The sequence below is a fragment of the Patagioenas fasciata genome, chromosome 2 (assembly GCF_037038585.1).
Source record: "Patagioenas fasciata isolate bPatFas1 chromosome 2, bPatFas1.hap1, whole genome shotgun sequence".
In the NCBI taxonomy this organism is placed as follows: domain Eukaryota; kingdom Metazoa; phylum Chordata; class Aves; order Columbiformes; family Columbidae; genus Patagioenas; species Patagioenas fasciata.
In genome coordinates this window covers 65,637,612-65,664,222 of record NC_092521.1, presented here as the reverse complement: position 1 = coordinate 65,664,222, position 26,611 = coordinate 65,637,612, and the positions used below count along the sequence as shown (strand labels likewise).

The 26,611-nt window shown below is 41.6% G+C and overlaps 2 protein-coding genes across 2 annotated transcripts in view; both read left to right on the top strand.

Moving 5' to 3' along the window:
• Nucleotides 1–8,248, top strand: part of TMEFF1 (transmembrane protein with EGF like and two follistatin like domains 1) — a 125,828-nt gene extending 117,580 nt beyond the window's left edge. The window contains exons 8-10 of the mRNA XM_065830896.2: nucleotides 639–762; nucleotides 4,888–5,046; nucleotides 7,015–8,248. Of these exons, the coding sequence (XP_065686968.1) occupies nucleotides 639–762; nucleotides 4,888–5,046; nucleotides 7,015–7,099 (368 nt within the window). The 3' untranslated portion in view covers nucleotides 7,100–8,248. The remainder of the gene's footprint in view (nucleotides 1–638; nucleotides 763–4,887; nucleotides 5,047–7,014) is intronic.
• A 136-nt stretch (nucleotides 8,249–8,384) lies between these two features.
• CAVIN4 (caveolae associated protein 4) lies at nucleotides 8,385–26,554 on the top strand. The gene is made up of 2 exons (XM_065830895.2): nucleotides 8,385–9,175; nucleotides 24,310–26,554. Exons 1-2 carry the CDS (start codon nucleotides 8,765–8,767, stop codon nucleotides 24,964–24,966), a joined length of 1,068 nt encoding a protein of 355 aa, XP_065686967.1. The 5' UTR covers nucleotides 8,385–8,764; the 3' UTR covers nucleotides 24,967–26,554.
• The last annotated feature ends 57 nt before the right edge of the window (nucleotides 26,555–26,611 follow it).

Sequence of the window (26,611 nt, the reverse complement as noted above, 5' to 3'; positions counted from 1 at the left end):
CCAGAAATCTAAACCACAGCATCTTACAGGCTGCTATGAAGGAAGTTAACTCTGTCCCAGCCCAAACCAGTACACTTCCCGAAGGAAAGGCGTATTTTAAGCTCATGAAAATTTCCTTTTCCATGAAAGTGTTTCTCTAAGGAAGACTGCTATGGTATTTTGTTTGGTTTCAGCTATAAGACCAGTGGTACCAGTCAGATCAAGGCTTTATCAACTTGTTTTCTACCCAGTAATCATAAAATGTGGTTCATTTTCTTTCTAACCCTTTGGGTTTTTTTCCTCTATTTAGACATGGGAGAAAACTCTCTGTATCTCTGTTTTAGCTCTTTGCCCCATTGCCACTGACAAAGTTTTGCTGATTTTCCTGCATTGGCTTGTTTCTGTCATGAACACCTTTTTCCTTTCAAGAAAGCTGACATAAGAAGCATATTTAGATGTCTCTGAGGATCTTTTTTTCAGTATAATACATCCTGGCAAATCTCTGTAGGTGTCTCTGAAACTTCACCTGTAAGCCTTTGCTTTATTATTCCGTATTCCTTTAATCACTGCAAGTTTTTAAGAGTATGCTATCCTTGGATGAGATTTTTTATAAATATAATACAGCCATGTATAATTGTTTATGTATATTTCTTTTTAAGATGCCAGTGATCAAAGAGAAGACATTTACATTGGAAACCACATACCTTGCTCAGAAAGCTTCAATGGCTACTGTATACATGGAAAATGTGAATTCATTTATTCTACTCAGAAGGCTTCCTGCCGGTAAGTCCTGCCTGTAAGTCCTGCCTGTCTCCAAAACGTGCTTGAAATTGCTGTAAAGCTTAATTGAAATGCTCTCTATACATAATTACATCACGTATCACTTTGTGGTTATCTAAGCAGGGGCACAGGAGCCATATCACTGTGCTGTGGGCAGCACCCAGCTGCCCCAGCCATGCAGGGTGGTGCTCAGAGGAGAGGCTCAGTCCCTCAGGCAGTTAAGCTGAACCCTCTGAAGAGTGTGGCCTCAGTGTTGTCTTCTTCTTTTCATCTGCTAAATCCTATACAGAGAAAAAAAAACAAGATGAAACAAAACACACAAAAAAGTCTTTGCCTTGCACGGCCTCTCTATATGACTGTGCTTTCCTCATTGACGGTCTATTCTTACACTATCTATACGTTTTATTGTTCATGTCATAAACTCTCTCTAGAATATCAATATCTCATTTTTCACATTTATTGACCTTTTTCACAATAACAGGCTTCATCTAGAGAGTACAAAATTGCAAAATATTCTTTAGCCCACATTTTTTAATAATCTAGGAGCTCAGTACACTCAGTATTGAGCCACTCAGTGTTTCTGAGGAAATCTGAATGTTCTATTTTATTTCCTTAGCTCCCAGATAATTTTCCCTTTACATTTCACCAACTAAATTATGTCTCTTTGTTTGCTTTAGAAAAGAAAATTAATTTAAATTGTTGTTTATAGAGGCCACTTCTTAATAACATGGAGTGCTCTACTTATTAGGAGGTTTCACTCTTGAACTTTTTTCTTGTAGGCTTGTACTTTCAGATTAAAGTGGTTGAAGATGCTATAACTCTTTGGTTTCCTTTGTTTTGGAAAATTCAGCTGTAAATCCATTAGATACTATCACATTGTCTCCCTTGATCTTTATCAATTGAGGATATTTAGGGTTTTTTCCACTGCCAAGATCTAAAGGTTTCCAGACTGACCAGGAAGCAAGAAGCCCAAAAGGCAGAGCCAGTACGGTTGTTGACATAAGCATTTGAAAGCTTTTATTATTCCTTTTCCCATCTGAGACCCTATCTTGTTTATTTTCACCTTTCCAATACAACTTATTTGTTTTTCTCTTTTCTTTGGCCAGAACCAAAAGAGTTCACCCTGGCTTTGCTTCTCTTGGGAAAACTGGGTATACCACCACCATCATCTTGATGAGCCTTGTGCAGCACTATTTCTTTACAGTATTCTTTTGATTTAGAACTGTGTTTAACACAATTTCTGATGGATTGTCTCTCAAAATATTCAAAGTGGAGGTATTTCAAGGAAAACATTTCTGGCTGAATGAACTTGTTTTTTATTTCTCAGAATTTTTTTCTGGAGGGCACTAATCACATGGTCATTTATTCATTATTCAATTACTATTCAATCATTTAAATAATTATTATTACTGTAATAATTACTTATAAGCAATGTTTTCATGAATTTAATTCAAGTACTCTCCCTTTCAATTCTATTTTATAATTACATTTACTATTACTACATTCATCTATTTATTTAAACAGCCTGAAGAGTAGCATATCAGCACTGGACCTAGCACAACAAACCTCACGTGGTTCCAGCCAAGAATTTCTGACTGTCAGTTCCTAACCCTAAGTATCAAATCTCCTTTGGCTTTTTCTTGGCTATTTAAAATACGGATGGTCTCATACTTCGTGCATGTTTCCTACTGGAGCAGAGTTATTAAGGAAACGATTTCTATCAGACAGCAATCCACTGCAGTAATCACGTAAAAACTCTCTCTTTTTCTGGTGAGGAAAATAAAATGACGAATGCTAGGGGCAAATTGTCCTTTTCAAATGCTTTGAATTCTCATACACATCTAGCATATACATTGTTTAATCTGGTCCTCATTTCCTGGTAGTGATATATGTCAGACATCAGATGACCTACCAAACTGAAGAAAATACCTGCGCAGAGCAAACTCTGACTTTTGCATTTACTGAGGGCAATCAATCTCCTTGCTCATTGTACAGCAGCCCTCCAGCACTGCCAGCAGGCAGGCGGGAGGAAGATTTTATAGTAGTCGGTTGCATAATAGAATGTTTAGCAGCCTTTGCACAGCTGGGATCTGGTCTGTCCCCTGCTGCCTGCCTTGTGCAGGGCAGTTGTTCTGCCCTGTCCTTACGGCAGGCTGCATCAACGAGGCACAAGTTCAACTCTTTGCAAAGAAATCAAAACTTCTCTACTCTAGCTCAATTAACTGAACAGCATATTTTGATAAATCCATGCTGACCTCTATTTCTCTTGTTATTATATTAGTGCTTGATATATATTAATGCAGCAGAATGCTTTAAAATCTGTTCTACTAGTTTAAAGTAGCTTAAACTAGTGCCTAGTACTTCATCCCACCGTCAATATAATTCTTAACACAAGCACTTCTTTGCAGGAATTCAGTACTCCTGAATCTTCGTTCAATATTTCTCAGAAATAATTTCCTGTTGCTTCAGTGTTTCTGAGGAAACATCTTTGAATTATTGTGCCTCCTCTGCTTTGTTTTGCCTCATAGACTTTAAAGCAATTCTCACATTGATCACACTTTGACTGTTACCTTCTCTAATGAAAACAAAAGCAAAGTAACAAATAAGAGTTCAATCTTCTTCACCAGCAAGGAGCCCTCTTATTGTTTCTTTTTGCATCATTACCGACATGTTCCCCATCCTCTTTCTTCTTGTATGCTAATATATGTTTCTCTTGATTCCCTTCCCAGCCATTACCAAGCTTACTTACAGTAGTCCATGGGGGCTTTTCTTTAATAACTCTTCTCTTACTGGAACTTGTTTCAAGCCTGAACCAAAACTCCTTATACAGCAGCTCATGGCTGGAGAAAGCAGGGTCACAAGATTATGAACATGTAAACCCCAACCATTATCCCTGCATGCAAAGGGGGATTAGGAGTTGCATTAGCAGTCATAGGAAAGTCTGAAGAGTAATTATTTCATTCCTCCAAACAGAATAAATTCCTACCCTAGCACCAAGGTTTTCAATGGATAAGACCAATTTTGCGTTGCATGTGGGGTTATCTAGTCTAGTTTACAAAAGGACTGTTTCTCTGTCTGCATGGGAGTATTTCTTCTCCAGTTTTCTGCTAGAGCTGGAGGCCAATTGTATGATTCATTTGCCCTTAACGATGCATTAGCATCGGTTGGTTTTAAAGGACAGCTGCAGCAGTAGCTTGCTCAGGGATGTAAGTGGTGGGCTTTGATCCTGCAAACTCCAGCCCAGTGCCTTGGGTGGCTCTTGCTTTTCCTTGTTGTGCTTCAGCCTCTCTTGCCTTGTGACATTAATTCCTCCAGAGTGTGTTTCCACCACCACCTTCACCACCAGTGCATCTCTGGTTCCCTGAACACAGTTTGCTGTTTAGGAGCAGACTCTGCTGAGTTTCTCATTGAGCCAACTGCTACTTTGCTCAGGCAAGGTACCATTTAGAGCAGCTGCTTTTCTTCTGTCTTCAGCCATTTCTCCCCCACCCCTGGCCAAACTTATATGGATTCTTTCATGAACATTCACTTGAGCAGTTGTGGGCCATTGGGTTTTCTAACCTGACCTCCATCAAATTTTGGTTTGGTGACAAGGCAGAAGGGAGTTTGATGCTGGTCTTGTCCAATAAGTTTTGTAGGATTCCACTTCTGTAGGCTGCAGCTTGAAAAGGAATCTTCCTTTTTCCCATTTTTCAAGGTTTCTCTTCCTCTTTGTCACTCCTCTCCCATATACATGCTCACTTTGTGTCTCATAAGCCTGTTCCTTTGTGTTGCATTTAGTCTTGTCTACTTGTTTCACCTATTTGCTTTATTCTTCCTAAATATTGCCCAAATTTAATAACGACCCCACATGTTTTCTTTGCCAAATCAGGGCATTCACTGTGCTGGTGTGTTGTCAGAGGGGGCCAATATTATAGTAATCTTATCCAGGAAAGCAAAGCATACCTGCTGTATCTCTTCTCTTGCCACAGCAATTCAAACCATTCCCCAACTCAAGCATTACCACACCTTCGCCTTCACACCAGCTCTTTCTCACTTGGAGTCACCTTGAACTCCTTATTTCATCTGCAAAATGACTGGTCTGTTGACAAATTACAGATTCCAAGAAATATTCCTTTTGTTTTGCAGGTGTGAATCAGGATATACTGGACAGCACTGTGAAAAGACAGACTTTAGTATTCTTTACGTTGTCCCAAGCAGACAAAAGCTTACGCATGTCCTTATTGCAGCAATAATTGGAGCTGTACAGATTGCCATTATAGTTGCAATTGTCATGTGCATAACAAGGTAGGTAAACACAAAAGCAGTGACAAATTACACATTGTATGGATATACTTTTTCTGGATTTAAATATCTGCCCCCCCAATTTTATGTGCTTTAACATATATCTTAAAATATCCACATAAAAAATATCTAATGACTGAAGTGGAAGGACTATGTAACATCCTATTGCCTTTTTTTTTTTTTTTCACAAAACACACATTTGTTTAAATTCACAAATCACCAGTAACCACTCCCAATCCCCAGACCAAATACCCAGCAGAACAGATCAGCCTTGAAACACATGCAAAATGTCAGCTACTGTGTTAGACCTTCACTGGGGTTATTCAAGCATTGCTGGTATCTTAAAGAAGCTGTGACCCTCCTGCTCCCCACAGTGAAACCAGAGAGGTTGACAAGATGCTGTTTCCTGCAATACCACTGTAAATGGTGTTCCACAGAGAAAAGTATCCCTCACACCATATATGCTGTCTGAAAATTTATGTGTAGCTAGTCCTTTTATTAGGCACTCCGCATGGGAACCTATTTTATGAAAGGTGAAGATGCACAAGCACAGAGTTCAGGTTTCTGGGTTGTCTCAGACTCTCACTCTGTATGAAAACTGGGATGAGAACCATGGATTCTTTTTGATGATAAGGGATTCAGTTTGCTCATCAAGGACTTGAACCCAATGAGGACTGGGGGATAGATTGAGGATGGCTTAGTTACCTTATAGGTGCACGAAGCGTTTAAGTCCTGCACTTGGACATCCCTGCTACACTTTGCTTTTTCTTCCTTGACTCCTCCTTCACTTTTTCAGCTCCACTTCTATCAGATCATAAAACTTTCTGCCACTGCATTAGTGCATGGCTTCCCAAGCTCAGTGATGTAGAGTGACACCCTAAGCAAGGACAATATAGGCGTCCCCCCCTCTCTCTTGTGAGGTTCAACATAGCAGGTATCTAAGTTACGTCTAACAACATGTAAAAGACATCCATTTGGCTCATGCAGTTGACGTCACCACTTTTTTACCCAACACCCTGCTGGCCAAAGCTGTGGCAGGGAAGGCTGTGGTTCAGCAGCCCTCTTCTTTCAGCCTTCTTACAGCCCTTCCCCAGCTCTCAGGGACAGCCTGTCCTCCTGTGTCTCAGAAGGACTTCTCCATCATGCATAGCCCACTGTCTGGCAGACTAAGGCCCATCCTGTTCAGAATTGCTGGCTTTTGTGAATCTTAGTTGTGTACCCATCCCCAAGAAAGGGATCACCCGAGTCACCTCACAGAGCGTCCTGGGTGGGCTCTGCCTCGGGGGCTCCCATGAGCAGCTGAGCATCTGCAGGTCTAGCACTTCAAAAGGCTGACTGATCCAGCCTTACCATCCACCGGATGTTAAGTATGAAATATGTATGAAATAAAGCCTATGCAATTATTCACCATGGTATGCATTTTCACAGAATCACAGAATGGTTGGGGTTGGAAGGGACCCCTGGAGATCATCTAGTCCAACCCACCTGCTAAAGCAGGTTCACCTAGAGTAGATCGCACAGGGATGTGTCCAGGCGGGTCTTCAGTGTCTCCAGAGAAGGAGACTCCACAGCCTCTCTGGGCAGCCTGTTCCAGTGCTCTGGCACCCTCAAAGTAAAGAAGTTTCTCCTCATATTCAGATGGAACCTCCTGTGTTTCAGTCTGTGCCTGTTGCCCCTCATCCTGACACCACTGAATTGCTGGATTGAGGCTGAAGGATATGGCACCTTGATGGTTTCAGTCTCAAGTTCAAGCAGAACTCCCTTCCGAGTGGTTTGGGGTCCCACAGATGTGCCCAGGTGACAGTCCAGTACCAAACAGCAGGAGCGACTCCCCAGTCAGCACAGCTCATAGACTGCCTGCTAGTGTTAAATACAGAAAGTAAAGTCAATATGTTATTGCTAGGTGTAATTTTCTGTGGCATATATGAAAGCTGCCCTCCTTTCTCTTTCTCTTTTTCTTTTTTCTAACAGAAAATGCCCCAAAAACAATAGAGGACGTCGGCAGAAGCAAAACCTAGGCCATTTTACTTCAGATACATCCTCCAGAATGGTTTAACTTAGTGATTTTTATACCTACATTGACCATGTGATGTACATTTTTATTATATCTTTTTTTAAAGAATGGAAATATTTATTTCAGAGGCCTTATTTTTGAACATTTTTAGTGTAACAATGTTGGTCTGTATTCTGAAAGCATCAGCTCTAACAGCTATGGACTGTTTTCGTAACTTTACTTTTATGTTTTTGAATACAGTAGTTCATTTCCTGTATCTGTATCACATGGTTATATAATAGACTTGTGCTTTATTCATGGAATGTAATATTTTTGGGAACATAGATTTATTTCACCAATGGTTGTAGATTTAAGAAAAAAAAAAAACAAACAGCAAACCAACAAAAAGGTCCATATTACCTAGCAAACAAGGCATGAACTAAAGGTAAAAATGTTTACAGTTTACTTTTCTTATGAGAATCTAGAAAACACTGTGTTTCAATACCGTAGATATTTAAATGTTTTTGGAAGTTAGTAACTGATTTTTTAGACACTGCCTATCGCATGAACTGTGAAGCTGTGTGCTGTGTGTAGTTGTAACATATTTATAAAATGTGTGGGCTGGGTCTAAGCACTGCCATCTTCATAAATAATTCCAACAATCTATTTTTGAAGAGGAAAATTATAAATTTCATAATTTGGGAAGTTACCTGGTAGAGCAGATGGCACAGGTCCAAATGAAGTAGGTCTTAGTAGCTTTAGGTATTGTAAAAAATTGGTGTTGAATAATTGAACACAAAAAATTGGAATAAAGCCTACTTTATCACTGTTCAAGCTGTTTTAATACTTCTTAAACTTTTTTTAAAGAAAATACATGTTTTAACACCTGCAATATGGATTGTATAGTGTTTGTGATTAAAATAAAAAAAATAAAAGTGAATGAATTACTAGTGCTCTTGTATAGAGTATTTTCAAGAGCTAAAGAAGTCCATCCAAATTAGTCTGCTGGTCATAGTTATATTAATAGACTGTTAGTTGTTGTTTGAAAGAACCCGAGATAAAGTGTGAATAGGATGTGTTCAGCTGTTTTAACATGTAGTTTAGGCTTTCAAAATTTTGCATGTAGGATTTAATAATTTGTTCAATTAAAAAAAAAATGCTTTCAACATTTTGAACTGGAAAAGCATGTCACAATACAATGTTTTCACTATATTGTCTCTGGTTTAGTGTGTTTATTTGTTGCCCCATGTGGTAATTGCAACAAGCCGAAGACTTGAAGTTGTTTTGCTGGAAAAAACAACCGTGTTCATTTTCCTGACCACTCTTTGAATTCCCTCGGAGGAAAGCACTCCAGTAACACGAAAACAAAAGTAGATCGTTCAAAATATGCAAGTTTGCTTTCCTGCTTAATTAGTAAGTTACTTAACTTTCCTGGATTAACACTAATAACTTCATCAGTACAGAAGCGTGACCCTTTAAACGTATGTTCCTTTCCAGACATTGCTTCCTAATTTTAGGGGTTTCATGTTGCTGAAAGTATCCGAACAATCATGTGTGGATATTTTGTAGTCAGAAGCATTTGACCCAGCTCCAGGAGCGGCGTTTCACGCCCTACTTTGAGCATCGCCGGAGCCAGCTGTCGCCCTGGCTCTCCGCAGCAGCGCCAGAATCCTCCTGGCAGGATCACCGAAACTTCGCCTCCCGCCGAGCCGGCCGAAGGCAGGCAAGATGGACCGCCACGAAATCAACCTGGAAGCCGACAAAACCCACCAAAATCGTCTCTCCAGCGTCACCGAGGAGGAAGAAGAACAAGATGCAGCTTATACTATTGTGACGGTCCTGGACAAAGTGGCCAACATTGTGGACAGCGTGCAGGCGAGCCAGAAGAGGATAGAGGAGAGGCACAGGGAGATGGAAAATGCCATCAAGACCATACAGATCGACATGCTGAAGCTTGCCCAGGCTCACGGCAATACGGGCTACACGGTGAACAAGTTACTGGAGAAAACCCACAAAGTCAGCTCCACCATGAAGGAGGTGCGGGCCCGCGTGGAGCGGCAGAGCGTCAGCGTGCGGAAGGTGGAAGCCAAACAACAGGAGATGCTGAAGAAAAACAAATTCCGGGTTGTAATCTATCAGGTAACCATGAACCTAATTTTGTGTAGCACTGTCATTGTGCCACCTCCCTGGTGGCTTCTGGTAGGCGTCAGTAAATGAACAAAAAAGACACAGTCTGTCCAATGTGAGAGTTATTTTATGCTTTCTTTAACACTGAGTTGTGCTCCGCGGTGCCTTTCAGCATGAACCTACTGCCGGCAGCACACACGGGTCTATTATTAGTGTGGGGAGGTTTCTGAGCCAGTCGTATAAGATTAACTGCAGATCAGCAAGGACTATTTGTTGCCTCTCCGAAAGGTAATATGAGGCTGGCCCTGTAAATCTTGTCATACAAACCATGCCTGACATTCGTCCCTGTTATTTTTTTCGCCATATTAGGTAGAAGTCCAAATAGCAAAAGTGTTTGGAGGCTCCCTGGAACACAGACTGTCTTCTAACGCTAAATATCAAAACAGATGGTTTATTTAACTTGCAGGATTACCCAGGCTTTCGTAGTGCTGACAAATTTGGGCTTTTTTGCATTGTTTCAGTCTACAGCAGTATATTCACAAACTAAAACTCAAACCCATAAACCCTTCACGACAGCAAATAGTTCCTTGCATGCTCTGCTTTGGAAATGGTTTAACACAGCGCTGTTCTTTCAGCCATATTGGGCAAGAAAATAATACATTTCCTTTCATTGACCCCATTCTAGGGTGTTCAGTGTTCTTACAAATAATTGCGTTCGAAGAGAAGTTTCATGAAATGGCATGGTCTTGCTTACATCCGTACAAACAGACCGTGCAGGCAGCTCACAGAGTCTGTCAGTCACCAGCCAGTGCCATGATATCCCTTTGTTTAATGGCCCGAACCTGTATTTGCTGAAACTTGCCGGTTCCCCAAGTCAGTAGAACTTAAAAGCGTTTAATCTTTTGCCAGAAGCACAGTTGCTCTTTCATACCAGTGAGCCCCCAGAGCTTCTTTCAAATGGGTCGTGTTACTCATTAGGTGTTCTTGAAAATACCAGCCCTCGTGAGTAACACATCGCCCAGCCTTATGCCCTGGTCTTACATCTGTTTGTACATAAATAACATTACTTGCAATGAATGGAACTGTGTGTTCCACTGAGTATATTCACCAGAGTATACAGCTGACAAATTCTGCTGCATAATCTAGCTTTCTTAGCTACTTTATTTTCTACTACTGGGAAAAAATAGCTGGGAAAAAAATGGGGGGGGGGGGGGGGGAAGAGTAAAAGCTGAAAGTAGGAAACATTACCTCTTTAATACTGTGTTAGTACCATATGTAGCCAAATTGTGCCACCCAGATTTTCTAACTGAATGACTTACTATGGATGTTCAGGAGAAAGCATGGACACAATTTGGTGTATTATTACAATTATTGCAGGCTGCGTCATCCTGATAGAATAGAAAACAGGCACTTCCACTTTTTCCTTGCAAATCATTTCCCAGCTAATGGTAATAAATATCTCTGACTCCCCTGGTTAATGGCATAATGCCATTTTATTGATGGGCCTTTACCATAATGATTGCAGCAGAATCAATACTTTGAAAGTATTTGTTCTTAAAACAGTATTCATTACATAATGTAAATTTTCTCCTAGCAAGACATGAGTTGTTGCTTATTTAAAAATGTAGTAAAATATGGTGAAAATGGATTTACACGGACCTATAAATAACAGCTATTTTCAGATATTTAATACAAAAGGTGGCTCTCATGAGGTGTGCTTTCTCTACGAATCACCTTCAGTAGGAGTTTCTCAACTCTCTGCTGATTTTGCTGGACAAGAATGACCTTCACCCTTTTCTGCATACTTAATTCTTAGGTGGTACTTTTCCGGAAAGGAAACAGCATTTTTTGACTGTTCTCTTTATACCTTCCTCTTCCAACAGTAGTTGAGAGCTGCCAGCCTTTTGTAAGGTAGATTGAAGAACCTTTTCCCTCTTGCACAGAGGAGGAGCAGATGTGCTGATCCCTCTAGAATCTGACATTTAACACTTTTCTGGAGGATGATAATGGTATTGCTCCTCAAAAACTGGAACATGGCAAGGAGCCAAGAATGTGCTGAAGCTTTAAGGCACAGGTACACTTGTGAAAGTCTCTTTCCCACAAGTGCAGTGATTTCACGCTGTTGATTTACACCAGTGTAGACATACTGATGGAGTGCCAAGACCTGAGTGACCTAAGCTTGGCTACGATGAGTGGGAGTCTGTTAATAGCTATGGAATCAGTGTGCTCCCTTAGCTATATTTTACAAATGGGTATAACCAAGTTGTTTACTTGGTGGTTGGGAGTGACATCTCGTCTGTAGTGAGAGCCATTTGGGACATTGTGAGGGAGCCAAGGACCTGTGTGTAGCTGGCATTGAATGCCTGCGTGGGTGAGCACACATGGTTTTTAGCTTTTGCTTTTGCCAGAACATTGGTGTATGAGGAGATGGGAAACACCAATTAAATCCTAAAGATTTTCTTTCAAGTGAGTAGCTTTGATCTCATCAATGATAGAAGGAGTAGGCAGGTTGAAAAGGATCATTGGCTGGAGGAGATTGTCCCAAGAGACCTCAGCCATGATGAAAAGAGTTGGCAATATCCTTGCATTAAAGAGAGACAAAGTGATCATCCATGAGCATAATGATTAGGGAAAGTGAGAGCATTCATTTTTAAAAGGCCATGAGTTTGAGGGAAAGATGTGGTAGCAGGCAGCTCTCCTCCCCAGGCTGATTGCATGATTGAAAATGCCAGGTTATTTCAGAGTTTCTAGTGAAGTCTTTTGACCCTGGAGTGCTATGTGCCCTGAGGGTATAGTAGGGAATGCAAAGTACATTGTAGGTTGTGAGGGTCACTGTTCACTTCTGTTCAGGTTAGTCTGAATAATCAGCTGTGAGAGCTATCATTTCTCTGCAGTCAAAGAGCATCCAACAATTTAACTCATTCTGGCTGAATTATTTAGAAACTAAAAGGGATTTTTATTTTTTTAAACCCTGAAAGAACTTGTTTCATTTGCTTTTCTGCATGTTCTGCAAGTCCCTCTTTGAATGTGAGCACACTGGCACCAGAAAGCCCACGTTACAGATCCTGGACTCTTTTCTATTATTTATGTAAGCACTGTAAATAAGTAACGATTTCCTATAGAATCATAGAATTATTTTGGTTGGAAAAGACCTTTAAGGTCATCGGGTCCAACCGTTAACCTGACATTGCCAAGTCTATCTCTAAACCATGTCCCTAAGAACCTCGCCTAAATGACTTTTAAACACCTCCAGGGATGGTGACTCCACCACTTCCCTGGGCAGCCTGTTCCAATGCCTGACAACCCTTTCCATATAGAAGATTTTCCTAATATCCAATCTAATACTCCCCCGGTGCAACTTAAGGCCACTTCCTCTCATGCTATCGCTTGTTACCTGGGAAAAGAGACCAACACCCTCCTCACTACAACCTCCTATGAAGGGACGGATGCATTTGTTTCACTCACTGCTGTCTGATGTTTAAAACTGGTGGACAGTCACAGTGAACATGTCAGAAACCAAGTAAGGTCATGGCTTGACTGGCCTACACAGCCATGTTACAACTGATTTGTTTGCTCTGTGATTGCAGACATGAGGAGAGGCTAGCACAAGCCGCCTTCCGTATGCCGCTCATATTATGCATAAATAAATTAAAATGTAAGTGGCTTTTCCTGGCCACTGTCCATCTGCAGCATAATAACTTGGTAAAAATGGTGAGATCAAGACAGGGATGGGAATCTGAAAACTGAAGTGGAAGCACTTCCATCCAAAATGGCAGTAAAAATCAGGGTGTCACACAGTCAAGAAACTCTGGAAGACCTGGTGCACAAACTTGCCGTCCATCAGCATGTAGTTTTAATTACAGCTATTCTGAGGAAAAAACTGTGACACTAACAGTGACATGAAACTCAGCAAATATAACACTACTATTTAAAGAAAAGACAAAGAAAACTATCTGAACCATTGCCATTAATCTGAAATTGTTTGGGCATAAGAAGGACAGGCTCAGAAGGGGCTCTGCAGAACAGAATCATTAGTACCATGGCTCACCAAGAGCAGATTGTGCTAGGTAACTTACATTTGATCATTTTTCTGTTTCACAGAAACATAAGAGGTCTTATCCTTTCTCATATTTATGTACCTAATATCTTACCTCATGACAGATTATCTGGAAAAGTAACAGCTGAGAGTGGATTGTGTTGAAATGGGAAAGTCAAGCTTGTGATGAGTTTGTAAAAGGGTTTGCTTCTAAGACTGTCTTTGTCAACTGTGTAATATTTTCATTAAAGATCTTGGCAAAGAAAAAGGTGTGGATACTCAAAATATACTCAACACATGAAGCTGTCGGTCCAGAGAAAGACAGATGGACAAGAAACCAAATCATCTTTAGAGCTGGAGTAATGCTAATCTAAGCGTACACAGTGTCGATTCCTGTACTTAGCAAAAGCCCTTGTTGTCAGTTTTGTCTTCTGAGGCCCCACAGTTTGGAAAGGACAGAAAATGGTGTATTAATTGCTCCCAAGATGACTGAGAGCCCGCTTGATGTTGTGGCTCTCTAAAAAAAAAATCCAAAGTTAGAGGTGGACATGATGGGCTTCAGGCAAGATATTTCCAGAAATTCTAGAGACACCCAGTGGCCTTGCCCAAAACACTCCAGAGCCCCCCTGGACTAACACATGCAGCTCTGATCACTCCTGTTGAATTAAGCTGTTATCAAACTGAACAGGTTTGTAGAACATCTACCAGGTTGATCAAAGCAATGGGAAGTCCTGGTAAATGAGAGGACACCAGAAGGTCCTAGCTTGGTTTAGTTCATCAAGAAAAGAGGCTAAGAGAGGTTGTGGCTGTCATTTAAACAAACATTGGGGCACGGGTGAGGAGTCTAATAAAGACGATTATCAAAAAGCTGAAATATGTGTAAACTGTCCATGAGTTAGGTCAGAACCCATGAACTGATTCTTAATTCTGGAGACATGAGGGTCTGTACAAAGCCTTCTGCTAGAATCCATGGGGAAGGAAGAAAACCTAAATTGCTGTTAAAAGTAGAATCTGAAAAGTTAGTGGTTGATTGCCTGTGACAGCAGAGCACTGGCCTCAAACACAGGGGCCTCAGCAGCCCAGCAACGCAGGGCCTTTGTTGGAGCCTTGTGGCACAAACCTTATAAATATTTTTACAGCTGGGGCAGGTAATTGCCTTTGCTGAGATTACAGAGAATGAAAGAAACTCAACCGTTGTTGCCGAGAGCGTAGCACCAGTCCTTTGTTTGCAGAGTCAAGCCCTGGCCTTCAGCTGAAAGCGCAGAGCCGGCCCCGTGCTGAGCAGCAGCGGCGGAGCCAGTGCTCGAATACTGCAGCCAGCCAAGATGGCCACCAATTACCCGTCGTTTTTAGGAAAAAATCAACCACTTTCAACCTGCTAGAGAAAAAAACAATGTTTCTAGGGATGTATCCAAAAGGAAAGAGGAGAAAGGAAAATTAAAAAAAAAAAATTAAGAGCAGTTGTTGGGCCATTTCTGTGTCCCTAAGTTGAAACAGGTTGCATATTTCACAGGGCTGTGTTCATAGCAAGTTATAAACTTGACACTACATTATTTGGCCTGGTCTGGAGTCCCCAGACATGTTCCCCTTTGGCGGTCCTCACAAAGGACAGGCAGTCATCTTCTCAGGGCTGCCATCGATTTTTCTCCACCTATTAACATCAAGTGGTGGAAACAACTGATCTTAATTTACATTTGCACTGGATGCAGTTGTTCAGGGCTTTGCTTGTGGTTGTCTGCAAGTTTGTAGAACATAGCTACATCATGAGCCTCCTATGTCCTGCCTCTCCCCCATGGTCCCAGAGGCTGCCTGGAGTGACTTACAGGCTGGAGCTGTGGCTGGCCTTTGTGGGCACACGGGTGTTTTCAGCCATACACTTCATGCCTGAGACCCAGACTCAGGAGTGGACTTGGCACTGGGGAGATGCAGTTGGGCTTTATAGGGTATTTCAAAAAGATGGACTCAGTGTGAAATCACTATGATGTCTCTGCAACCACGAACTGGCCGTGAATGAAACTCTTGCCACTTGAGAGGGGAGAGCATAGTAGAGTTTCAGATGATTACTGCTAGATAGCTTATTAAACTGTTTGTAAATTTTTGTGTAGTTGTAACATGTTGCCATCGTGAAATTTACTGCTTTTGAATTGGGTTCATCTTTTTGAAATGCCCTGTGAATTTTCAGTACTACTGAAGACAGCTGAATCTTGCAATTACTCCTTTAGCACAGGAATAAAGTTGATCAGAACAGCACATGCACAGGCACAGACACAAGGAATACATGAAGACACTAACAGCAAATTCACAATTTAGAACAGGATGTAACCTGCTAGGCTTTAAACAATCAGTACATTTGGCCTGTAGACTCCCTTCGAGCAAGCAGAGGAAAATGTATGGAGCTGGCTCTACCCAGCCTTTTGTAGACACCTTTCTGGATACAGTGTCTACTTCATAAGTACCTGTTATTCAACTCCATTGGGTTGAAAGGGTGTCCACAAGTGAATGAATATGGAGACATGGTTGCTTGGGCAGACCCTTCAGCAAGCCCTGATGACTGTCTAGGTTTCACTTGTACTTCCCTGCTCTAGCTAGCTTGCAAGAGCAGTCACCTTGTGAGGAACAAATTAATCAAAATATTATGAAACATATTTTCATGTCTTATCACAACTTGTGATCGCTCTTTCTCCTCCACTGACAAAAGGTTGACACCAGATCAATTGGAAGTGAGAAATTTCGCCAGTTTGCAAACCTGCAGAGATATTCCCTAGGCTGGCTCCATAAAACAATAGCAAAGCAAAGTCAGTGTGAAGCTGTAATTCTCCCCTGGAGCTGCAGAAGGCCTTTTTGTGCAGCACGTGGTGGCCTGGAGCCAAGGGCTTCTCCGAGTGATGTGGTGTATAACTGGGTACCACTCACTCCTTGTCTGTAGCTTGCTGCTATCAGATAATGAGAGAATGAGCTGATTTTTTTTAATATACATAGTCATTGTATACTCCTGGTTAAATTAATTGATTTCTGACATAATTTAAAGAAAAGGGATGTGCACTAGGATTCACAAAAGAGAAATCGGGGCGGGGGGGCTGTCTCTTCTGGCCAGGATGCTTTTTCATTATGTAAGAATAATTCTAAATACAAGCAACAGCACTTGGCCATAAAGTCTTACGTGCTGAAGTGTTTATTCTTTGTCTTCTTTACTTGATAAAATCCCTTAGGTGCCCTTTTAAAATAACCCCATTTCTTTCTCATCTGAGCAGCTATTTGCCTGATGGCAGAGATTTTGAAATGGCATATTTGCGGAAAAAGTGAAGGGATCGCTTGAGATTTATAAAGCTTCACTCTTAACTGTTGGAATATGAGCAAAAGGACTGAATGATTTGTAATTGGTTATTCATCAGCGGTTTCATATTGATTTAGAGAGCAATTTCAAGGGGATATTTTAGTGATTTACCTCGGCTGCTGGTATGAATAACAAATCATTCGTTTAACATGCAAATTTCCAGGATTTTTTAAAATACTATGGTGATGCAGTTTCCTGCCCATATGCTGCCAGTCATTTGCATCCCCAGTTGTCATAGACACAGCAGCAGCGCCAGACCAGGCGCTGCGTGGCCTTCGACCATTTTATTGCTTCGTGCTCTGCTTCAGAATTGTCAGGTGATCGACGGTCCCATCTGTGCCTGTGTTAATCATCACCTGCACCTTCCCTGTCACACATCCCAAGGCTGAAAGGTCATTTGCTGTGGCCTTTTCCGTGTGCAATACAATGACTCCAAGTTATGGAGTTCATCTGTCTCCCTTACTCTTCCTGTGAGCAGTTTCTCTAGGACCATTCTGAGTCTTGATTTAATATATATATATATATACATACACACAAAAAATATATAAAATATATTATTTAATTATTGATCATTCTGTTTTTCCTCTGCTATTGTTTTTGTATTTAAAATACTTTTGTCCTGCTAAAGTTTTCATTGAAATGAGATAATAGTTGAGAGCTAATAACAGTTGCCTTTATCAAAGCTTGCTAGCTTTACACTTTGAAGCTGTAAGAGAAACTAAACTGTTTTCTAGCATTTCCAGCATTTATTTATACATAAGACAACTAATAATTTGTTCAACATGCAAATGCCCAGGGTTTTTTTAAACACTATGGTGACGCAGTTTCTTGCCCTTATGCTGCCAGTAATCTTTTTTTCTCCTTGCCAACTCTAGAAGCCCATCCTGGGCTTTGAAATACAAACCCAGAATACATGTGCAAAAACCCATTAAAGAATGAGGGGAGTAAAAGTTCTTGAACTGGCCCTACTCATTCAAATGCTCTTATATCCCATTATTTTTTATTTTAAAATGACATTATATTAAAATTATTACTGAAGTAAACATTTGAAGTGTCAATGTACTTGAGGCCAAAGTATTGCTTTGCAATGACACTAGATCTCTGCTTCGTGTGGACTCCAAATTAGCAACACACCTCTTCTTAACGAAAATAATACTATTGCTGCTATTATTGATCCCACCTGTGCTTGCAAAGATAAGGAGTGGTGATTCAGCTAACAAGTTTGCAAGGGAAGTTTTTTAATAACCTTTTTATTTTGCATGGCCTATTCCAGCAGCCCTCTTGGCTTATTTGCTCCTTATCTCAGCAGCAAGGGAGAAAGATGCTATTAGAGCCAACCTGATCTTTGCCAGGACACAACTGCAGCAAAATACCCAAGACATCATGCCTCAACAATTTGCCATTTCCCTTCTCTCCCTGCCCAGAGATGAGAGGAGCCTGACTGTGCAGGCAGGGTTATCAAGCAGGCGCATTTTGAGACAGTCTCTTTTCCCCTGCAGTTTTCATCTAGCATCAAACAGCATCAGCAAGCATTGCCGCCTCGAGGGTCGCATAGCACCGACTAGGGGCATTGCCACACTTAAGATTATTTACCTATTGTTTTTAAGGTTCCCGTGAGGGGAACAAGAGCCTGCACCCTGGCTTTGTGTAGTTTAAGGAGCAGGTGTGTTAGCCTTCCTTCATAAACACCTTGCTGTATCCTACGGGAGGAAAATGCTGCTGCTGCAATCACTTCCTTGTGCTCAGGAGGTGCCAGCAGTGCCTGCAAACTGGTCAGTGCCCTCTCATGCTGGTGCAGAACAGCCAGAGCTTCGGCAGCTGATGCAGCGTTTGAGGAGCGAAAGGCCTGTGCGAAGGACGCAGGCTATGTCCCTTCAAAAATGTTCTAATTGTGAATTAAATTGAAATGGGAGCAGAGGGAGAAAATGACAATGATGGAGTCAGATTTTCTTGGGAACCCAGTGTTAGAAACACCTGGGTTTCAATATTCACTGTCCACAGAGCCATCCAGTCAAATAAATGCCATGCTGGCCTTCTTCATCAAAGCTGAGGTTTACTCATGTGTTTGCTTTGTATTCAGTCAGGCCATTAAAACTCAGTCTTTTGACTAGGCATATTTTAGAAGTTAAATACTCAAAAATTATGAAAATCCAAAGTTCTGGTTTAAAATGCCTTCTTAGCAATCTTACTGTGCCAGAGGCATCACCAGTGATTCCTGAATTGTATGATTGTTCTGTACAGCATTATACATTTAAGTTTGTTAAAGTTGTTTATTAAGCAGTGAATCAAACTAACCTTACAGCTTTGTGGCCTATTTCTCTCCCTGCCCAGCTGAACTGCAAATGTCTCCAAGCTTTCCCCTTACCATTGCAACCAGTGCCTTCAGTCCCTTCTCTGCTATCACAGAACCTGAAATCGTTCGCCTTCCAGACCTCATTCCTTACACACACATAATTTTTCCAAAATATTTCTAGTTTCAACAACACAACATCTAACCTTACTCCTTTCTCCCCTCCTACACCCATTCACAACACATCCTTCATCACTTGCCAAAAACATTGAGTCCAGATCTACAAGCAAGGTACCTGAGCCATGGTGTGTTTACTCAGGATAGGCATCAGCTGGGAGGACAGATAGAATGACTCGAAACACAGCTGATTCCTCAGCAGAGAGGTTATTTCTTTGTGTCTGAACCCAGCTTCATTCTCAAATTGGTGGAAAACACCCAAATACGTATGTGTTAGTGGAGAGGATGTGTAAGGGTGAGAATGTGGGAGATGCATAAAGTAAGTGTATATGCTACACTTCATGTAGAAAAACAAGAAAACCTCCAAATCAACCATTTATGTGACTGATTTCACAGAATCACAGAATGGCTGGGGTTGGAAGGGACCTTTGGAGATCATCTAGTCCAACCCACCTGCTAAAGCAGGTTCACCCAGAGCAGATCACACAGGAATGTGTACAGGCAGGTCTTGAATGTCTCCAGAGAAGACTCCACAACCTCTTTGGGCAGCCTGTTTCAGTTCTCTGGCACCCTCAAAGTAAAGTAGTTTTTCCTCATATTTAGAGGCCCATTGCCCCCCATCCTGTCCTTGGGCAGGAGTCTGGTCCCATCCTCTTGACACCCACCCTTGAGATATTTATAAACATTTATGAGATTCCCCCTCAGCCTTCTCTTCTCCAGGCTGAACAGACCCAGATCTCTCAGCCTTTCCTCATAAGAAAGATGCTCCAGACCCCTAATCATCTTCACAGGCCTCTGCTGAACTCTCTCCAGTAGTTCCTTGTTTTTCTTGATAGAATCCTAGGGACCCACAAGGATCATCAAATTCAACTCCTGTCCCTGCATGTGACAACCCCACAGTTCACACCGTGTGTCTGAGGGCATTGTCCAGTCTCTTCTTGAACACTGTCAGGCTTGGGGCCGTGACACCTCCCTGGGGAGCCTGTTCCAGTGCTCCACCACCCTCTGTGGGAAGAACCTTTTCCTCATGTCCAACCTGAACCTCCCCTGGCACATCTTCCTGACATTCCCTTGGCTTCTGTCATTGGTTGCTAAAGAGAAGAGTTCGGCGCCTGCCCCTCCTCCTCCTCTTGTGAGGAAGCTGTAGACCGTGACGAGATCACCTCTTAGTTTTCTCTTCTCCGGGCTGAACAAACCAAGTGACTTTAGCTGTTCCTCATACGGCTTCCCCTCCAAACCCTTCACCAACTTCGCAGTCCTCTTCTGGACACTCTACAGATCTGGGGAGTCCAGCACTGGACACAGTTTCCAACTTCTTTTTTCTTTTTTTCTGACTTTTTTCTTGGAAGAGAAGAGAAAAAATTGTTTTGTTTTGAAAGGTCCAGGTCTATTTTCACTGTGTCGAGTGTTGAACTAACTTTTCAGAAGATAATGGCCAACAAACATACACAAGTCAGTGTGAGCACCCACTGCAGGGTGCATCCTCTGCAGGTGCTCCATCTAGGAGGAGTGATGAAAGGGAGAGGGGGAATAATCAGCTTCCACAGATTTATTTCTTAGTTTCTGGTTCTGGCATGTGAAAGTCTTTGGTTTTTGTCAGTAGGCAAGGCAAGCAGAGAACATGTCCTTTGTATCAAGCCATAGACAGACCGTATGACTGTACTCCTCAGTAAGTCAGGTTAGAAATACCTGTTTGGCAGAATCTTTCATTCTGAAATATTCTCTTGTCCTCATTTCATCCGAGCACTTACAAATTTAGTGTAAAGATCCTCCCTCCCATGAGGTAGTGCTGGCAGGCATGGGTCCGTCCTGGAAAAATGCTTAAGTAGAATTTTAACTAAAAGCTCGCCAGCAGCATCATAAATTGCTCAACTCCTTTTCACCCTCCCCTAAGACTGGGCTGCCTAGTCCTGCTATTTTCAGTCCCGTCAGCAGATGCTTTCAATCCAACAAAGGTATTGCTTGGTTTAGGGCTTTGTCCCGTGCAACTGAAACCAGTAGGTGTTTAATCTTTGCTTTTAGTGAGTCTCTAAATGAGCGGGTAGCTAGATGCTTTGACTCCATCTATTTCCCACATGGTGCTAAAACATCATTCCTCCTTTAAGAAGGATGAGCTCCTACCCCACTGATATCTAGTGATAAGAAGAAACACATGTATGAAAGTTAAAGTGCTCTCTTCTTTAGGTGATGGACTATAAAGGTAAACACAATAAAAATCTGGCAAACAATTGACAAAAATACAGAAAAATTTGTTCCTCTTCCAAAGGAGGACAGCCTCAATATTGCAGAGAAAATAGTCTCTCTGCCTTCTTCCTTTTTAAAAAGTAATCTTCATATGAACAGTAGACCCTATTTACCATATCGTATTCATTTCTGTATGTACTGAAATTTCAGAATAGTCATTCTGGAAATGTTTTTTTGTTAGCATTTCAGCTGAAGGAGTGGGCTATAATTTACAAACTTTGAGAAATTATTATCCAGCTGTGTTTTAGTTCATTTTCAGAAAAGAAGGGATTATGTTTATATATAGAAGGCTTTATATGATTAATGTTAATTTGCATGTGTTAATGAAGATGATTATTAGCAAAGCATTGTAGTTTTGTTCCTGCTGATTTTGACAGATGAGTTGAATAACATTCTGCTGTAATCAATGCAACATAACTCGTCCTTATTTTTTCTAAGCATTAACAACCATTTTACTAGAGGGTTTTTCATGAAACCAATGCATGATGAAAGACTCTTAAGTGGACTTTATCTGCCAAATAGCTTAATGTACTTTATTTTACATATTACTAGTACTCTGTATAATAACATTAAACGTGACTTGCTACTAACAAGTCACTGTAACAATGACAGACGTCTTTTTGGCTGGAAATCAGCTCACAGCAAAAAATCAGTAAGACTGACCCACTCTTCATGGGTTGACAACTTCTAGTATCTCTTCTATTTTCTGCAGTAAGATAATAATACTAAAGATAGTGCCCAGACAGTGTCACGCCTCAGAAATCACCTGAAGTAGTTAGTACTAATGGGAAACAGCTTATAGAAGTTTTATATCGCTGTTGTACCTGTCTGCACCCTTAATGGCTACTTCTCTGGGGAGAAGAGCACATGCACATAAATCACTAGTTGACAAGAAGAGGCTGGAATTGGCCATCTCATACACCTCCTACAAGTTATGGGGTTTCTACTCTGCATGCAGAAGTACTTCTAGACAGAAGCGACTCACTGATGCTGAGCCACAAGTTCGTAGTGTCCATGCAGACAGTAGTCTTCAGGGGATCAACTCTCTTAGGGGATTCTCCCTGTTCAGATAATTCATATTACTGAATCCTTCCACGAGCTATTTTTGCACATCTTCAATCACTAAGTGATACTTGATAAATTATTTGTTTGCTGAGGACGGCTGTTGGAAATCTTCTGTGTGGCTTTGAGCCTCTAGTAGTCTTTCTTTGGAGAGGTTACATACATTCCTAGTGCTAAGATATCTTGGATAGTCACCACTTCCAGGCATGCAGCTAATACATATCATATGTATAATCTAAGTATTTAATACCGCATGCTCATACAGGCCATCAAACTTGCCACAGGAGGTAAAGGTGCTTGCTTGTGGTCATTCATCTGTTTCCAGACAGAACAAGTCAAGTTCACCTCGGCAATGATGGAGGTGCTGAGTGAATTGTATGGAACTGGCTTAACTGAATAACATCTCATTCTTTTACTGACTTTGTCCCCTTGTGGAGCCAGCACATGTAAGTTAATATACTGGGGTTCATCCCCTTCTGGGCAGCAACAGAAATGTTTGCTAAGTTCCAGTTAGTCAAAAATATGCAATTGTCTTGCCGACAGTAAAGGACTGAAGCTGCCAGTATTAAGGCACTTATTTGGAGAGTGTAAAGGTGACACAGGCACAAAAGCCTATTTTGTCTACAGGATGTCTGCTTTTACTGGTGAGGAATAATGGATCTAAGTCCAATCTTTGAGAAGCAGATCAGCTTCAAAAAAAGAACTAGAACAAATGCTAGAACAAAATGAACTAGACAAATTTGCTCTGAAAACCATTAAGGGCCAGTACATATAGGACTGTAGCATTAATTAGCTTCAGGTAGAACCACACAGAAAAGAAATCTTCAATCTGGCATAACGTCTTTACAGAAATTGGCAAAGGTTTGTTTCTGCCATTTGTATTGTCTATAGATCACACGTCACGGAGACACCCCGAGGTTAGTTTAAGGGACAACAGGGTCCAAAACAACTTTTATTAAACCAGTGAGAAACAGGGTTGTAGCACTCCAAAAGTGACTTAAATACAGGTTTGGATATCAGTTGAGGAAAATTATTAAGGGGCAGCAACTAATACAACAGGTGGTCCACAGAGTGCATGCACGTGGCTTCACCTAAACAATGCTGGAGCCGTCTGGACAGCGGGAGGAGCACACACTTGCCTGAACACGGTGCGGGATTATTTTTAAAGAGATACACATACTCGTAGTGAGTACGGAAAGTGAGTACACCCGCGATTCTGCAAGGGTAAATTCATAATACACTCGCAATCCTGCGAGGGTTAATTTACTTACACGTGCAAATGTGCACGGAATATTACACGTGCTTATGTGGAAGTACGGGAGGAAAATACACCCGCGATTATGCGAGCATTAATTTTACATGTGCTTATATTGAGCACGGAAAGTTACGCGTGCATATGTGCACGGAAAGTATAAATATACTCACAATCCTGCAAGAAGTTTTACTCACACCCGTGGTGGCAGGGCAAGCGGAGTCTCCATCCCAGGGAGGGGGTTTTCGGCGGCAGCATCTCGCTCGTGCTCCGAGAGACCCGCGACAACGGGCAGAGTCTCGACGAGAGTCCCATCTATAGGCTGATCAGACCTGACTGTAGGCATTCCAGAAGCTTCTCTGCACCCCCACACCGTGTGTGGGGTGCCCCTGAAGCCTCCAAACATCCCCCACACTGGCCGCAGGCGCCCAGCGACTCACTGGCACCTCGCACTCCCTTCTCCTAATGGCCCTGGCCAGGGTGCTCTGGGGCCAAACAAAAGCAGCTCTTAGCCTCAAACAGCAGAGAGAGAGCGAGATGTGCCTACTCCTTCCATACTCAAGGAGGGAGGGGGAGAGAAGGGGGTTTGCATCCTGCCACATCACATATGATGGTACAGGCCTACATTACTTTGTTACAATATTATGTTTCAATTAACATTAATTAATTACAAGCCAACCAACAAAATGCTTAAATCACCATCCTTCCCAAAGACACTTGCTGGAAGATGACTCTCTGCTTTCATTCACAGGAGGAAACCGAGTGTCCTTCATCTCTCTCAGTTATCAAAGAGAGGACACCGGGTGAAATACTAGAGGATGATTTCTTGCCACCTGATGATCTGTCTTCTGATGAAGAATATTATATCGAAGAAAGCAGAGCAACCCAGTTCAAGAGATCAGGCATGAGGCGCATAGATGATATCAAAAAGGCATTTTCAAGGGAAAATATCCAAAGAACAAGACAAAATTTTGGCAAGAAGGTGAACAGGCTTCGAACTAGAATAGTGACCCCTGAGAGGAGAGAGAGGATTAGGCAGTCAGGAGAGAGACTGAAACAATCTGGGATACGGATCAAGAAATCCATTTCACAAGCTGCCCCAACGAAGGAGACATTCAAGATCCATAAAAAAAGTAAAGAACGAACAGGAGCTGAAGGTCAGGAGGGCATCCAGGAAGCCGGTGTGCACATCACCTCTGAGCTCCCAGCAGCAGAGCCCTTCACTGAAGAAATCTCTTACACAGAAGTGATCACTAAGGTAAAGAAAGACAAGAATAGTGCAACAAAAGGTGCTTCCCAGTCAGCTGAAAAGGGAATGACAATCCCAGAATTCGTTCTTAAGCAGGAAGGAAAAGAAGGAGGAGGAGGTGATGACGTCCCTTTGCTGGACTTAAAGCAATCAGCATAAGGAATCAATTAGCAAACACACCATACTCTCCTTACTGAACAAGAGATAACACAGTATAGAATCATATAATCATATAATGGTGTGGGTTGGAAGGGACCTTGAAGATCATCCAGTTCCAACCCCCCTGCCATGGGCAGGGACACCTTCCACTAGACTGGATTGCTCAGAGGTTCCAGGCTGGGAACCTCCGGCTTGCAAGAAAAGCAATGTATTCACTCAGCTTTAGAAAAACGTGTGAATTTGTGTCATATCACAAAGCATGTGTTAGTGGTATTTACATGGGTGTCTGTAGTGTCGTCTTCCTGACAAGAGCCAAGCCATGCCAACTGAATGAAGGGGCTCCTCCTCCGTCTTGCAGTGTGCTGACGGCCACCGCTAGCCCACGTGGAACTCGCATGTCAAAGGGAGATGGAAGTCTGCTGGATTTTCAGGATTGATTAGAGTCACTTTGCGGCCTAATCACTCTCTTTAGTTTTATGTACAACAGTATAAAAACATTTTCCATTATCTTATAGTAGCTCCTCTAATTAGGAAACAATAACAAAACTATTATGTCATATTAGCAAAAGGAAGAACTATGAAAAATATCCATTCAACTACACAAATCTTTTTGTTTAAGAGCCCTCACTGAAAGAGCAAAAGGAGGAAATGCCTCCTTTACCCAGGGTGCAACAAGACGTGGCAGAAATTATAGGGTTTTGAGTAAGTTGTGTTTCCTCTCAGTGGAAAAGTGAAGCTCCTGAAATGATTAAAGATTATTTCCAGAGTTCTGGAAGAGGAAGGTTTGCTGTAGGTAAGCAATGCATTTTCTGCACTTACGGAGTAAGAATAAAAAAGCAGAAGACACATTAAATATGAAATAGCAGGAGGAAAAGAAAATGAGGTATTGTATTCATGTTCTAGAAAGATGCAATTGTGAGAAAGGCAAGGGTATGAAGCAATAAGAGAGGAATAACATTAATGCATGGGTTCTGGATAAAAAGAGAAAAAAAAGATAATATTGTAACTGAAGTTTCCTTTTGTTGCTACTCTATCCAGAAGATCACAGGGCATAGGATCATGAAGGTAACTGAGCAGACAAGGGAATTGTTTTGTTTTCCATTCTCTGTCCTTTTTCTGAGCTTCATTGCAATTAAAATCTATTCTGCTAAGCCGCTGAAATTCAGGGCCAATCCATAACCCAATTCTTTGTTTCCCATCATCATCTTTATCGACCAGCCACAGCCTCAGGGATTATGAGACAGACACCCTCGGGAGTATGGAATGCTGTTTATTTGCAACACTCGGGAGCCAGTGGCCTGACATCAGATATGTTTGTAAACACGGCCGCTACACTGACATGGGGTGCAGGACTGTATTGCTCTCTTCATTCCTAAATGGAGTTGCCTTCAAAGCACTTACCTAAAGCAATGTTAGTCATTACTATCTGTGTGAAACTTGTACAATATTGCCAAAAGCTGTATGATTGTATTGAATATCTCAGATTCGTTTTAACAGCAGAGCATAACTTGGTTATCTATATACATTGTTTGAGGACTCCCAGCTAATTGTTAATCTATCGTTTAAATATAATTAGTTTGATTTCAAATATTCTGCCTGCCAGTCCTTTCATTCAGTCTGGTGTACATCACATTTGAAGTGAAAC